Source organism: Oncorhynchus clarkii, unplaced genomic scaffold (assembly GCF_045791955.1).
Source record: "Oncorhynchus clarkii lewisi isolate Uvic-CL-2024 unplaced genomic scaffold, UVic_Ocla_1.0 unplaced_contig_707_pilon_pilon, whole genome shotgun sequence".
NCBI lineage: Eukaryota > Metazoa > Chordata > Actinopteri > Salmoniformes > Salmonidae > Oncorhynchus > Oncorhynchus clarkii.
Genome location: NW_027260892.1, coordinates 1 through 14,828, shown reverse-complemented (window position 1 = coordinate 14,828; position 14,828 = coordinate 1). Strand labels below are relative to the sequence as shown.

General features: G+C 41.6%; 2 protein-coding genes across 2 annotated transcripts in view; one reads left to right on the top strand and one right to left on the bottom strand.

Moving 5' to 3' along the window:
* LOC139402140 (rho GTPase-activating protein 17-like) overlaps nucleotides 1–6,987 on the bottom strand; it is a 60,477-nt gene extending 53,490 nt beyond the window's left edge. The window contains exon 1 of the mRNA XM_071146221.1: nucleotides 6,611–6,987. Within this exon, the coding sequence (XP_071002322.1) occupies nucleotides 6,611–6,663 (53 nt within the window). The 5' untranslated portion in view covers nucleotides 6,664–6,987. The remainder of the gene's footprint in view (nucleotides 1–6,610) is intronic.
* A 6,264-nt stretch (nucleotides 6,988–13,251) lies between these two features.
* On the top strand, nucleotides 13,252–14,236 carry LOC139402142 (aquaporin-8-like; the record flags this gene model as incomplete). The annotated part of the gene is made up of 2 exons (XM_071146223.1): nucleotides 13,252–13,544; nucleotides 14,110–14,236. Coding segments are annotated over exons 1-2 (420 nt in total), but the record flags the coding sequence as incomplete, so codon positions are not given.
* Nucleotides 14,237–14,828: the final 592 nt, after the last annotated feature.

The following is a 14,828-nucleotide window of genomic DNA, read 5'->3' as shown; positions in this document are numbered from 1 at the left end:
TGCAGATCTTCTCTAGAGCAGTGATGTTTTGGGGCTGTTGCTGGGCAACACAGAACTTGAACAATTGGTGGCTGACTAAATACTTTTTTGCCCCACTGTATATAACTACAGAAGCAGAATGACTAGCTATATAACTACAGTACCAGAATGAGTAGCTTCATAATTACAGTAACAGAACAGAATGGCTAGCTTTATAACTACAGTACCAGAACAGAATGACCAGCTTTATAACTAGAGTACCAGGACAGAATGACTAGCTATATAACTACAATACCAGAACAGAATGACTAGCTATATAAATAACTACAGTACCATAATGACTAGCTTTATAACTACAGTACCAGAACAGAATGAGTAGCTTTATAACTACAGTAGCAGAACAGAATACCTAGCTTTATAACTACAGTACCAGAACAGAATGACTAGCTATATAACTACAGTACCATAATGACTAGCTATATAACTACAGTACCAGAATGAGTAGCTTCATAACTACAGTAACAGAACAGAATGACTAGCTTTATAACTACAGTACCAGAACAGAATGACCAGCTTTATAACTAGAGTACCAGGACAGAATGACTAGCTATATAACTACAATACCAGAACAGAATGACTAGCTATATAACTACAGTAGCAGAACAGAATGACTAGCTTTATAACTACAGTAGCAGAACAGAATGACTAGCTATATAACTACAGTAGCAGAACAGAATGACTAGCTATATAACTACAGTAGCAGAACAGAATGACTAGCTATATAACTACAGTAGCAGAACAGAATGACTAGCTATATACAGTGCCTTGCGAAAGTATTCGGCCCCCTTGAACTTTGCGACCTTTTGCCACATTTCAGGCTTCAAACATAAATATATAAAACTGTATTTTTTTGTGAAGAATCAACAACAAGTGGGACACAATCATGAAGTGGAACGACATTTATTGGATAGGTTTAAACTTTTTTAACAAATCAAAAACTGAAAAATTGGGCGTGCAAAATTATTCAGCCCCCTTAAGTTAATACTTTGTAGCGCCACCTTTTGCTGCGATTACAGCTGTAAGTCGCTTGGGGTATGTCTCTATCAGTTTTGCACATCGAGAGACTGAATTTTTTTCCCATTCCTCCTTGCAAAACAGCTCGAGCTCAGTGAGGTTGGATGGAGAGCATTTGTGAACAGCAGTTTTCAGTTCTTTCCACAGATTCTCGATTGGATTCAGGTCTGGACTTTGACTTGGCCATTCTAACACCTGGATATGTTTATTTTTTTAACCATTCCATTGTAGATTTTGCTTTATGTTTTGGATCATTGTCTTGTTGGAAGACAAATCTCCGTCCCAGTCTCAGGTCTTTTGCAGACTCCATCAGGTTTTCTTCCAGAATGGTCCTGTATTTGGCTCCATCCATCTTCCCATCAATTTTAACCATCTTCCCTGTCCCTGCTGAAGAAAAGCAGGCCCAAACCATGATGCTGCCACCACCATGTTTGACAGTGGGGATGGTGTGTTCAGCTTTTACGCCAAACATAACGTTTTGCATTGTTGCCAAAAAGTTCAATTTTGGTTTCATCTGACCAGAGCACCTTCTTCCACATGTTTGGTGTGTCTCCCAGGTGGCTTGTGGCAAACTTTAAACAACACTTTTTATGGATATCTTTAAGAAATGGCTTTCTTCTTGCCACGCTTCCATAAAGGCCAGATTTGTGCAATATACAACTGATTGTTGTCCTATGAACAGAGTCTCCCACCTCAGCTGTAGATCTCTGCAGTTCATCAAGAGTGATCATGGGCCTCTTGGCTGCATCTCTGATCAGTCTTCTCCTTGTATGAGCTGAAAGTTTAGAGGGACGGCCAGGTCTTGGTAGATTTGCAGTGGTCTGATACTCCTTCCATTTCAATATTATCGCTTGCACAGCGCTCCTTGGGATGTTTAAAGCTTGGGAAATCTTTTTGTATCCAAATCCGGCTTTAAACTTCTTCACAACAGTATCTCGGACCTGCCTGGTGTGTTCCTTGTTCTTCATGATGCTCTCTGCGCTTTTAACGGACCTCTGAGACTATCACAGTGCAGGTGCATTTATACGGAGACTTGATTACATACAGGTGGATTGTATTTATCATCATTAGTCATTTAGGTCAACATTGGATCATTCAGAGATCCTCACTGAACTTCTGGAGAGAGTTTGCTGCACTGAAAGTAAAGGGGCTGAATCATTTTGCATGCCCAAGTTTTCAGTTTTTGATTTGTTTAAAAAGTTTGAAATATCCAATAAATGTCGTTCCACTTCATGATTGTGTCCCACTTGTTGTTGATTCTTCACAAAAAAATACAGTTTTATATCTTTATGTTTGAAGACTGAAATGTGGCAAAAGGTCGCAAAGTTCAAGGGGGCTGAATACTTTCGCAAGGCACTGTAACTACAGTACCAGAACAGAATGACTAGCTTCTCTTGTAAGGCTTATAGCACTACTATAAAGACACAGGGTTGGAAGTGAGTCTACAGTATGAATCATTATACAACCGGTGGATCTAATCCGGGATGCTGATTGGAGAAAACCCCATTCCTGCAGGTGTCATTCCTGCAGGTGTCCACAAATTACCATCGGATAAACTATGACGTTGAAATGCTCCTTTACTCTGTTCCATCTCACTGCGCAATCCACTTTCTCATCAGACCATCCAGGCACTTTATAAACTTGATTTCCACTATTAAAAGCATCTAGATATTATCTCACATTTCTTTTAGACTAGCATTTGGTTTTCAACAGCGGAGATTTGTATAAACCTTGTTGTCTCTCTCTCCGACATTTGCAACATTATTTCAATAATGAAATTTGATCTCCAGCTGTCCCATAGTAATGAACGTGTTGGAAGTCGGGACGAGACAGACAGGCAGACAGCTTTCCTCAGCCATTCCAAATTATGAATCAGCTGGCATCATTTTTATGGCTATATACAAAGAAATGTCAAAAGGATACAGATAAACAGACTAAATGCACCTAGTTTGCAATTGTGTTAGCTGTGTTGTTGGCTAGCTCCTCTGAACAACAGTGTCCTGATGAGAGAGCACATTTTCTATGCCAGGCGAAATCGTGTATCAAATCAGCTGTGTAAAAATAAAGGGGGGGGGCATTTGATTACTTGTTCAGCAGTCTTATAGCTTGGGGGTAGAAGCTGTTAAGGAGCATTTTGGACCTAGATTAGCTCATTGTTATGGACGTATCCTAATAAATGTCACTAGAAAACAGTGTAAACAAATGGAAATGCAGCTACTTTGCTGTTATTCTGGCTGCCCTGTTCGCTGTGACTGTAAATTAGCCATAGTTGGTTAGCTAGCAATCAAGGGATAAGAACGTTTGCATTTGGAACATTTAGAATGAGCGACTGGGTCGCGTACACAGATACAGTACAAAAAGACTTGGCGACTGGGTCGTGTCTCTGGCAACCAAACTGATAGAACGAACAACCAGCAAACTTAGTTTGTGTCGGGACTATATCTCGTGGAAGGATGAAATAGTATGAATAAATTCCCCAAAAATATTTTGGGGAAATGAAAATATGTCCATAATTATTTGAATACGTTGGTAACCCATTGTATAGAAGTGATAATGCCCTCAATGCCGGTGTTTGGAGGATATATTGGCACGGTTTGCTAACGTGCCAATATATCACCCAAACACCGACTAAACCCAAACAGTGGTTCCTTCCTCCTTTTTTATTTACGCCAGTGTAGCTCAGTGACGTCCACAACACCATGCTGTCTCCTGGCTGACCAAGCATGGAAATGCTTACTCAATAAAACCCCCCCGTGCCCCAGCCTGGCCCGCCTGTCCTTTCCGGAGACAGACAGAGAGGCCCTCATCACCAGGGTGGTGGCATACAGAGGGAAGATTGATATGAATCATTACACCATTAGTACACCACCCTCCACATTGTCCCCATCGACTCCGGAAAAATCTTTTTTGTTTTGTGCAAAAAGTTAGGGTTAAAAGATAGGGTTAAAAGTTAGGGGTAAAAGTTAGGGGTAAAATGTATTAGTATTATTTTGAGTTTTGTTTCCCTGGTCACTATATTACATGTAGGTATGCGTAATACATACTTTTTTGCATTGATCAAACGGTTTCTCTTCACCACTCTCATCAAAACTACTTTTAGTTTGAGATGTTCATTCTTTTAGTTTGTGATACTCATAGATTCACAACAAACTTCTGCATAAATCACACCTCATGCAACTCCTGTGTTCAGCCAACTGTTTTTGTGAAAAGTCTTTTGTTTGGTAGGCCTACCAGGCAGTCCCACTGGCAGCAGGCCCACAGGAATGTGAGAGTAGAGTAGTTCTGCCAAAAGTGGGTGGCAGCATGCACGTCGGTCTACACTGTGTGTATCCCAAATAACAGCCTATTCACTTTATGTCTTTTCCAACAGTCTTGAAGGAGTTCCCACATACGCTGAGCACTTGTTGGCTGTTTTTCCTTCACACAGTGGTCCGACTCATCCAAAACCATCTCAATTGGGTTGAGGTCGGGGGATTGTGGATGCCAGGTCATCTGATGCAGCACTACATCACTCTCCTTCTTGGTCAAATAGATCTTACACAGCCTGGAGGTGTGTTGGGTCCTGTTGAAAAACAAATGATAGTCCCACTAAATGCAAACCAGATGGGATGGTGTATCGCTGCAGAATGCTGTGGTAGCCATGCTGGTTAAGTGTGGCTTGAATTCTAAATAAATCACTGACATTGTCACCAGCAAAGCACCCCCACACCATCACACCTCCTCCTCCATGCTTTACAATGGGAAATACACATGCAGAGATCATCTGTTCACCCACACTGTGTCTCACAAAGACATGGAGGTTGGAACCAAAAATCTCAAATCTGGACTCCAGACTAAAGGACAAATTTCCACCGGTCTAATGTCCATTGCTTGTGTTTCTTGGCCCAACCAAGTCTCTTCTTCTTATTGGTGTCCTTTAGTAGTGGTTTCTTTTCAGCAATTTGACCATGGAGGCCTGATTCACACAGTCTCCTCTGAACAGTTGATGTTGAGATGTGTCTGTTGAACTCTGTGAAGCATTTATTTGGGCTGCAATTTCTGAGGCTGGTAACTCTAATGAACTTATCCTCTGCAGCAGAGATAACTCTGGGTCTTCCTTTCCTGTGGTGGTCCTCATGAGAGACTGTTTCATCATAGCGCTTGATGGTTTTTGTGACTGCATTTGAAGAAACTTTCAAAGTTCTTGAAATGTTCCTCTTCCTCTGTTGTTTCTCTTTGCTTATTTGAGCTGTTCTTGCCATAATATGGACTTGATCTTTTACCAAATAGGGTTATCTTCTGTATACCACAACACAACACAACTGATTGGCTCAAATGCATTCAGGAAAGAATCTCAAATATGAAATATTTAGCTCAGTGGACATCAGCAGAGACTGGGTGGTAGCGGGGTGAACAGGCAGTGGCTCGGGTGGTTGTTGTCTTTGATGATCTTTTTGGCCTTCCTGTGACATCAGGTGCTGTATGTGTCCTGGAGAACAGATAGTTCGCCCCTGGTGGTGCGTTGTGCAGACCGCACCACCTTCTGGAGAGCCTTGCGGTTGTGGGCGGTGCAGTTGCCGTACCAGGCGGTGATACAGCCGACAGGATGCTCTCAATTGTGCATCTGTAAAAGTGTGTGAGGGTTTAGGTGACAAGCCACATGTCTTTAGCCTCCTGAAGTTGAAGAGGCGCTGTTGCGGCTAATCAATCCCACTACTGTTATGTCGTCTGCAAACTTGATGATTGAGTTGTAGGCGTGCATGGCCACACAGTCATTGGTGAACAGCGAGTACAGGAGAGGGCTGAGCACGCACCCTTGTGGCCCCAGTGTTGAGGATCAGCGAAGTGGAGATGTTGTTTCCTTCCTTTACCACCTGGGGGGGCGGCCCGTCAGGAAGTCCAGAACCCAATTGCACAGGGCGGGGTTGTCCACAATACACTAATTACATCATGGTTAGACCACCATTTGGTTAGACCACTAGTTAGACCACCATGTTTACTTTCTTCCCACACCACGTGTAGGCCTAACAAATCAATCCATATAGGACGCATGTAGCCTACCATTAAGTTAACATTTGTCAGGCAAACTATTCAGACATCATATCCACATCAGGTTGTCACTATAAGCTTTTTAATTACACGTTCATGTATTCATTATAAAAGTTATTAATTGTAAAAGTTCTTATGTTAGGCATATCTTTCTTATATTATCACATTTAATTGGTATCAATCCATTCTTGAGCACTCATATGTGGCCCAACACTTCTGACACAGCCCACTGAGATGAGATAAAACTCACAGAGGCTGGCTATGGTCAGGAGAACGATTTGTGATAGGGAGATATGTATCATAACATGGTTAGTGACAGTTTGGTCATACCATCACAATTACAACTGCCAACCTGTCTCAGCGGCTACACTGTAACTACAAAGTTACAATGTAACTACAATGTAGCCTAACTACATACAAAATAAAATAAAATGACAGCAATGACTGCAACACTGCAAAAGAAAATGCCGCCTGAGCCCACTAAATAATAGTAGGCTACACTTTTATTTATCCAAAATACTTTGCCTACCTTCCAACTGTTTGGTTGGCGAGCTGTTTCATGCGATTAAACTGTTTCTTCATGTTTGCGTCCTTGCTCCACCGTATCCAACAAGTTTCAAAAAGTTGCAAGGCCCCCTCTTTGATCCTTTTAGAAAGCAAGTCCAGAAGTTGACCTAGGTCGCTGCCATTGTATTTCTGAAAATGTTACGTTGACTGCTGCTCGTCGCTGAATAGGTGTTGTTGGAGCGTTCTAATAAGAATCGATTGTCATTCCCCGCAATGTTTTTTCCTCTTACAAAGTGAATAGGCAATTACAGGACACAGCCCCGTTCAGTTTTCGCTCTTTCCATTTTCACTTTGTGGGCTACTCCTATAACCCAAATGCTGTGCTGAACAGTGGTGTGTAAAAGGAGGAAGTGCAGTTCACTTCCCTACTGTAGGCTAGCCTACATGGCCCGCTAGTGAGTGACATGTGATACCTTGGTAAAACAACCCTGTCGAAGTGACACACTTATAATGGGCAATTATGAGTACGAAAAAAACGGACAAAACAATGTGTAAAGCGAATGGTTTGCGATGCATTAACGGCTTTCTAACTGTCACGCGGTTTACTATAGGTTTAAAAGGGCTTATCCACCTATGTGATTCAACAGCAGCACACAATAGGCTTACAATACCTTGGCTACAGTAGGGGTCAGTGAAACTATTTCTCTATGGACATTTTTGCTTTTTGAAATTGGTAATGCCATTATGTCCACCCAGGGATGTGCTCAACATGATGTAAACAATGTTTCTAATCAGTGACTAGGAAGTCAGGCTTACAAAATCATACTCTCAAGTCATTAAATAAAGAGCACTATGGCCATACAATATATTATTACAATGTTCTTATAATGATTTTAAAATGTTATGTTACAACAAATGTGTTATTACAGTGCAGTGATATGAATGCCACATGGTGACTGAACTTTAATTACTGTTAATAGTATGTATGTATAAGTCTAACAAACCTCTTGATGTGAACTTCATGAGGTGTTTCATATGGCCATGGATGGAATCAATGGAAATTGCCACCCTGTCATTCATCAGTTGTATGGATTGAGGTAGGTATGGTGAGCTGATACTGGATCTATGCTTGGGGGGTAATACCTGGAGCCTTCAATGTCTGCTGTCATTTCCAGTGTTCTGCTGCTCCCTTGTGGCTATTTCCATGACATGCATAGCATGCCTTCTCACAGAATGAGTGTTGAATGTGCATTTGTCTTCATTGACTTTGACAAGAAACAAAGCATGCCCATATGCAGACATTTGTATTTTAAAAGCATTGCAATAGACAGAAAATGATATGAATCATGTATTTTCACATTGTGGGGGACGTAGCCCCTTAGGACACTGTCACTAGCCAGCCACCACCAGGTACTCAACCCTGCACCTGAGAGCTGCCCTATACCCGTAGAGTCATTGAACACTGGTCACTTTAATAATGTTTACAAGCTGTTAAGGAGCCTTTTGGTCCTAGATTGGAGCTCTGGTGCCACTTGCCGTGCGGTAGCAGAGAAAACTGTCTATGACTTGGTGACTGGAGTCTCTGACAATATTTTAGGCTTTCCTCTGACACCGCCTAGTATATAGGTCCTGGATAGCAAGAAGCTTGGCACCAGTGATGTACTGGGACGTACGCACTACCCTGCCTTACAGTCAGATGCCAAGCAATTGTCATACCAGGCGTTGATGCAACCGGTCAGGATGCTCTTGATGGTGCAGCTGTAGAACTTTTGGGGGATCTGGGGACCCATGCCAAATCTTTTCAGTCTCCTGAGGGGGAAAAGATGTTGTCGTACCCTCTCAACGACTGTCTTGGTGTGTTTGGACTATGATAGTTCGTTGGTAATATGGACACCAAGGAACTTGAAACTCTCGACCCGCTCCACATCGGCCCCGTTGATGTTAATGGGGGCCTGTTCGGCCCGCCTTTTCCTGTAGTCCACGATCAGCGCCTTTGTCTTGCTCACAATGAGGGAGAGGTTGTTGTCCTGGCACCACACTACCAGGTCTCTGACTTCCTCCCTATAGGCTGTCTCATCGTTGTCGGTGATCAGGCCTACCACTGTTGTGTCGTCAGCAAACTTATTGATGGTGTTGAAGTCGTGTTTGGCCACACTGTCGTGGGTGAACAGGGAGTGCAGGAGGGAACTAAGTACACAGCCCTGAGTGGCCCCAGTGTTGAGGATCAGCGTGACAGACGTGTTGTTGCCTACCCTTACCACCTGGGTGCGGCCCTTCAGGAAGTCCAGGATCCAGTTGCAGAGGGAGATGTTTAGTTCCAGGGTCCTTAACTAATGGTAACAGCCATCATTCTATTGACATACCAAAAAAATGTAACACTTACATTTGTATTACATGATCTATTAAATACTTTAATTGTCTTATTAAATTGACTTAAATTCTGTTAGTTGTCGGTAATCTGCCACTGTGGTCGTGGTCACTGAGTTCAGGTCCATTCTGACGTTCAAGGTATTTATTATAACTGACCCTATGTGGTCCTCCCCCCACTCCTCTCTTCATGATGTGGTGTGGGCGTATGGCGTATCTCATCCACAACCTTATCAAGTGAAACAACCTACAGATTGAAACGGCTAGCACAGATAATCCACTGACAGTCCATCATCTATTTGATTTGCATTCCCTTTCAAGATTGTTTGATCAAAATCAGATGTGTAATTGTCTGGTTTAGTCTGACACATGATTGCTGTTTTTGCCTCAGGTCTATAATTAGATGGTCATTTGATGTGTAAGCCTGGGCCTACTTGGCTGATAAAACCCATATAGAAAACAGAAACAGAAGTTTAGGTTGATGCATAAAAAACAATTAACAGTTCAGTCAATGAAGAGGGTGGTTCGCACATAAGACAAACTCGGAAATATGATGTGGTACTTGGCTCTAATAAAGAGGGTATAGCCTACTAAAAGCTCTAGTCTAAGACTACAGAACAGAGCGCCACCCTTTGGTGGTGTTGAAGGACAGCTAGTGGTACAGTTGGCTTCTTGGTCTTCTAGGCAACCGCCGGTCTACTTCAGATTGACGAAAAATACCTAGAAATGTCCAGAGAAATACAAAACATCACTCTTCTTTACTGTTTGGATATGGCTTTTCATTCGCTCAATTACGTGATAACGCCATAATAACAGAGCTAGACCATTCATTTCCAATGGAGCCCAAAGTGCCAGTTTAACTATCAACGTTCCCCTGTCAGACAGGCTCGTGTTGTTTCTGAGCAGGGGTCATGTCCAAGTGGTGGGGCTCTTCAGCCTTATAGTAGTTGATAAGTACTGTTACTATACAAGAGGCACACTCCACAGGTGCTGCTCGGGTAAAGCTATAACAACCACATTTTTATCAATCAACTTACCTGTCAACTTTATTAAAGATTAACTGTCAGATAAATCAATGAATTGGTCATTTAAGTATGAATCAGAAAATTCAACTCTGGTTCAAAAAGTGAAGAGTTTGAAGGTATTTACTTATTTGTAATTGAATGTCTTCCTTCAATGGGATAGTTTATTTTAAGAGGGAAAGTTCAGCGATGTTACATAATGATATTTGTTTACATACCTTTGTTTTTTGAGTTGTTGAAATGGATCTTTGAAGACGTGCCCACAGTTTCATAGAAATTTGGTTGAATAATGTGACTTTTAAATTAAATGCTATTTTTTTTATTAAAGCTGTTTCCATTCTTACAGTCTTATTGGAGGACAAAATATACTTCAGGAATGAAAAGACTCAGACTCAAGTCACATTCTTGATGTGTGGTGGAAAGCGTTCATCCTATCACGTGAAATTCTCCCTTCTAGGAAGTGAAATATTTGTGCCTAAGATTACATATTTCGTCATTACATTCAATACACTATAACTCCCCCACCAAGACGGAAAGACAAACAAGTATCAGGAAAGATCAACAAGTTATGAGGTTAATATCAATGTCAAATGATTAGACCATTTAACATTGAGCCAACACTACATCCATTGTTTTGGTCCTTGCTGTTTCCCAGAAAATTATGTTTCTCACCTGACCTTTATTTTATTAAGGCATAATATTATCATTTATGGTATGTGGTGGTATAATTTAGAGGTTTATATTTTCTGACCTTGTATTCAAAAGCAGGATGAACATTATTTGATGGCATATGAACAGGGCCAGGAGTTTTTCCTAACCCGGTGACATGACCAGGAAAACCTCCAGATTCTATTTATACATAAGGTGGTCAGGAAAACTCATAGCTCTATATGAAACCTATAACCTAAAAGTACAGTGGCTTATGAAAGTATTCACCCCTCTTGGCATTTTTCTTATTTTGTTGCCTTACAACCTGGAATTAAAATATATTTTGGGGGGGGTTTGTATCATTTGATTTACACAACAACTATCACTTTGAAGATGTATAATATTTTTTATTGTGAAACAAACAAGAAATAAGGCAACAAAAAAAAAACAGAAAACTTGAGCGTGCATAACTATTCACCCCCCCAAGTCAATAATTTGTAGTCACCTTTTGCAGCAATTACAGCTGCAAGTCTCTTGGGGTATGTCTCTAGAAGCTTGCCACATCTAGCCACTGGGATGTTTGCCCATTCTTCAAGGCAAACCTGCTCCAGCTCCTTCAAGTTAGATGGGTTCCACTGGTGTACAGCAATGTTTAAGTCATACCACAGATTCTCAATTGGATTGAGGTCTGGACTTTGACTAGGCCTTTCCAAGACATTTAAAACTTTCCTTGTAAACCACTCGAGTGTTGCTTTAGCAGTATGCTTAGTGTCATTGACCTGCTGGAAGGTGAACTTCCATCCCAGTCTCAAATCTCTGGAAGACTGAAACAGGTTTTCCTCAAGAATTTCCCTGTATTTAGTACCATCCATCATTCATTCAATTCAGACCAGTTTCCCAGTCCCTGCCAATGAACAAACATCCCCACAGCATGATGCTGCCACCACCATGCTTCACTGTGGGGATGGTGTTCTTGGGGTGATGCGAGGTGTTGGGTTTGTGCCAGACTGTCACGACTTCCACCGAAGTCGGCTCCTCTCCTTGTTCGGGCAGCGTTCGGCGATCGACGTCACCGGCTTTCTAGCCACCGCCGCTCCATTTTTCATCTTTACATTTGTTTTGTCTTGTTCCATACACACCTGGTTTTCATTCCCTAATCATACTGAATGTATTTAGTCCTCTGTTCCCCTACTTGTCTTTGTGTGTAATTGTTTATTGTTAGATGGTGTTTTGTCTGGCGCTATACTTTATTACTGTTTCCGTGTTATTTTGGCACGTTGATTTTTCATGTATGTCATTTGTGGAACTGAATTCAAATGCGACTATTTATTTCACTCTGCCTCCCTTATACACACCTTACACAGACATAGCATTTTCCTTGATGGCCAAAAAGCTCAATTTTAGTCTCATTTTCATTTCACTTCACCAATTTGGACTGTTTTGTGTATGTCCATTACATGAAATCCAAATAAAAATACATTTTTAACAACAAAATAGGAAAAACGCCAAGGGGGATGAATGCTTTTGCAAGGCACTGTATATTTAAAAGACTGTTATCGTAATATGTTATTCTAATTATTATGTAGATATGTTTCAGTCACATTACATATACAACACAGGAGGTTGGTGGTACCTTAATTGGGGAGGATGGGCTTGTGGTAATGGATGGAGCGGAATAGGTGGATTTGTATGAAACACATCAAACACATGGTTGCCATGTGTTTGGTGCCATTCCATTTGCGCCATTCCAACCATTATTATGAGCCGTCCCCCCCTCAGCAGCCTACACTGATATACAAGTGGATTGATGGTAATTCAGTAGTTATGTAGAATGACAACTTATATAGACAGTCATATAATGAGGCGGCTTGTCCATGTGTTCTATAACACACTCATCATTTTGGTATTTTATTAGGATCCCCATTAGCTGTTGCCATAGCAGCAGCTACACTTCCTGGGGTCCACACAAAACATGAAACATGACATAATACAGAACATGAATAGACAAGAACAGCACAAGGACAGAACTACATACATTTAAGACGTGACACAGAGCCTCTATGCTGTACTTCTATTGTATTTTAGGCAATAGCTCTATCTGCAGAAGCAGGGTTTCTGTCCCTGTATTCTAACTGCATAATGTATATTTAAATGTAAGCTATTCATTTCACAACTAGTATTCATAATACTATTCATAATAACAGTCATGGGGAAATCATTTTGATTGATTCATTTATCCATACAAAGTCCTGACAAGTATGTTTGAAGTTAAATCAAAAGTATTGCATTTAACGGTAATCACTTAAGCGAACAATATCTGAACATTTCTTGCATTTTGTCTCAATGTTTGATGATCTGGTAGCATTTTTCTGCCCAGCTATCTGGACCATTCTTATCAACTTCCCCCTCCGCTATCTTCACCCCACCTCCGCCCCTCACCTCCACTTCCCTCCTTGTCTTCGGTCCTCCACCTCCTCCTCCCATTCCTCCACCTCCCTCCTCCTCATCCACCTCACCCCTCCTCCTCCCTTCTTATTCCTTATCAGCACTCTTGCGTAACCTCTAGACTTAAGAGCACTAACAACCCATGGGCTGTTTCCAGCCTTACACAGTCTAACCCAACACCATGGCTCTCTATGAGTCTAAGACCGAGCTCTGGGACCTGGACATCAATGTGATCCAGCCAGAAGGGAAAGGTCCAGATCCAGCCACAGATGGAAACAGCAGTACCGAGTCGTTCAGGGATGCGTTCCAACGTTATATCCAGCCCTGTCTGGCAGAGCTGCTGGGTTCATCTCTGTTTATCTTTGTGGGGTGTCTGTCTGTGATCGAGAACACAGAGGGCACCGGAAGGCTGCAGCCGGCCCTGGCACACGGCCTGGCCCTGGGCATCGTTATCGCCGTGCTGGGGGAGATCAGGTAAGGCTGGGGGCCCCTCTGGGGGTGGGTGGTGAGAGGCTGGAAGGTGATAACCTGGTCCTAGATCTGTTTGTGCTGGCTGTATAGCCAACTTTTCTGGCCATGACATGGTATAGGTTTTGGGACTAGGCTGGGAAGTTGATGCTCAGGTTTTCAAATGTTAGCAGAGCAACAGAAGAGTCTGTTCCTAGGCTTTCAACATGCAGCATGTTGATGCATAACAGATTGTGTAAAAGCATTGCAAAAATGAAGACTTGTAATGGATCTGTTGATCAGCATTGACTTGAAGTTTTATGACTGTGCTTTCAAAGTAGCCTACAATAGATCATTACAATGCACAACAGGATTTTAAAATCACACTTGTATCATTTTGATGAGGCAATCTACATTAGCATTTTTTCTTAATATGGTTTTATTGTTGCTACTTGCCTCTATATTTAAAATAGTTTGTTTTGTTTTCTAAAGGATGTGCCTCATATAAAAAACTATTGTGAACTGTTTAAAATAAAACAACTTAATTAAAATGTATTAGGGTAATTCAATTGTTCCATGTCTCTCTCTGCAGTGGGGGCCACTTCAACCCAGCAGTGTCTGTGTCTGTGTTTCTGATCGGGGGTCTCAACATCATACTGCTGGTCCCCTACATACTGGCTCAGATGTGTGGAGGGATGATAGGGGCAGGACTAGCCAAGGTGGGTACTCTGTAGCCTACTAAAAGGTTTGTTGCACTTCTACTCGTACTAACTTGGTATTTAATAGGATCTTAATTATAATTGTTCTTATTTATTGACATTGAAGACATGTACATTTATTTAACTTCATTATTTGGTAACAATATATACTTTCTAGTACAAACATTCAAGAATTCAATATACAGTATTTGGTAACTACCTGGCACCAAATGGGTAGGCCTACTGTCACTAAAGACTATGTAAACATCAGGAAAATATCAGCTAGATCTTTCACACTTTCAGAGGGTTGATCGTCCCATAATACACAACACTTGTACAATCTGCACTTATCCTAACAGTATGATCATCCTCATTCTGTCAACACTTCAGATATGGATCATGACAATAATCTCTTTCTGCACCTACCCTGCTCTTCTCTTGGCTGCTATCAGGACAGTAAAACGATAAAGCAATTGACGTCCATGAGGGTTGAGTGACCAGGCAGTCACCCACTCTACTCTATTGGCAGTCATGTACATGTACAGTACAGTGTCCTTAGAGATGAACAAGATTAGTTGAGTCTGTGTTTCACCACCTTGTAAAGTCAAGAGCT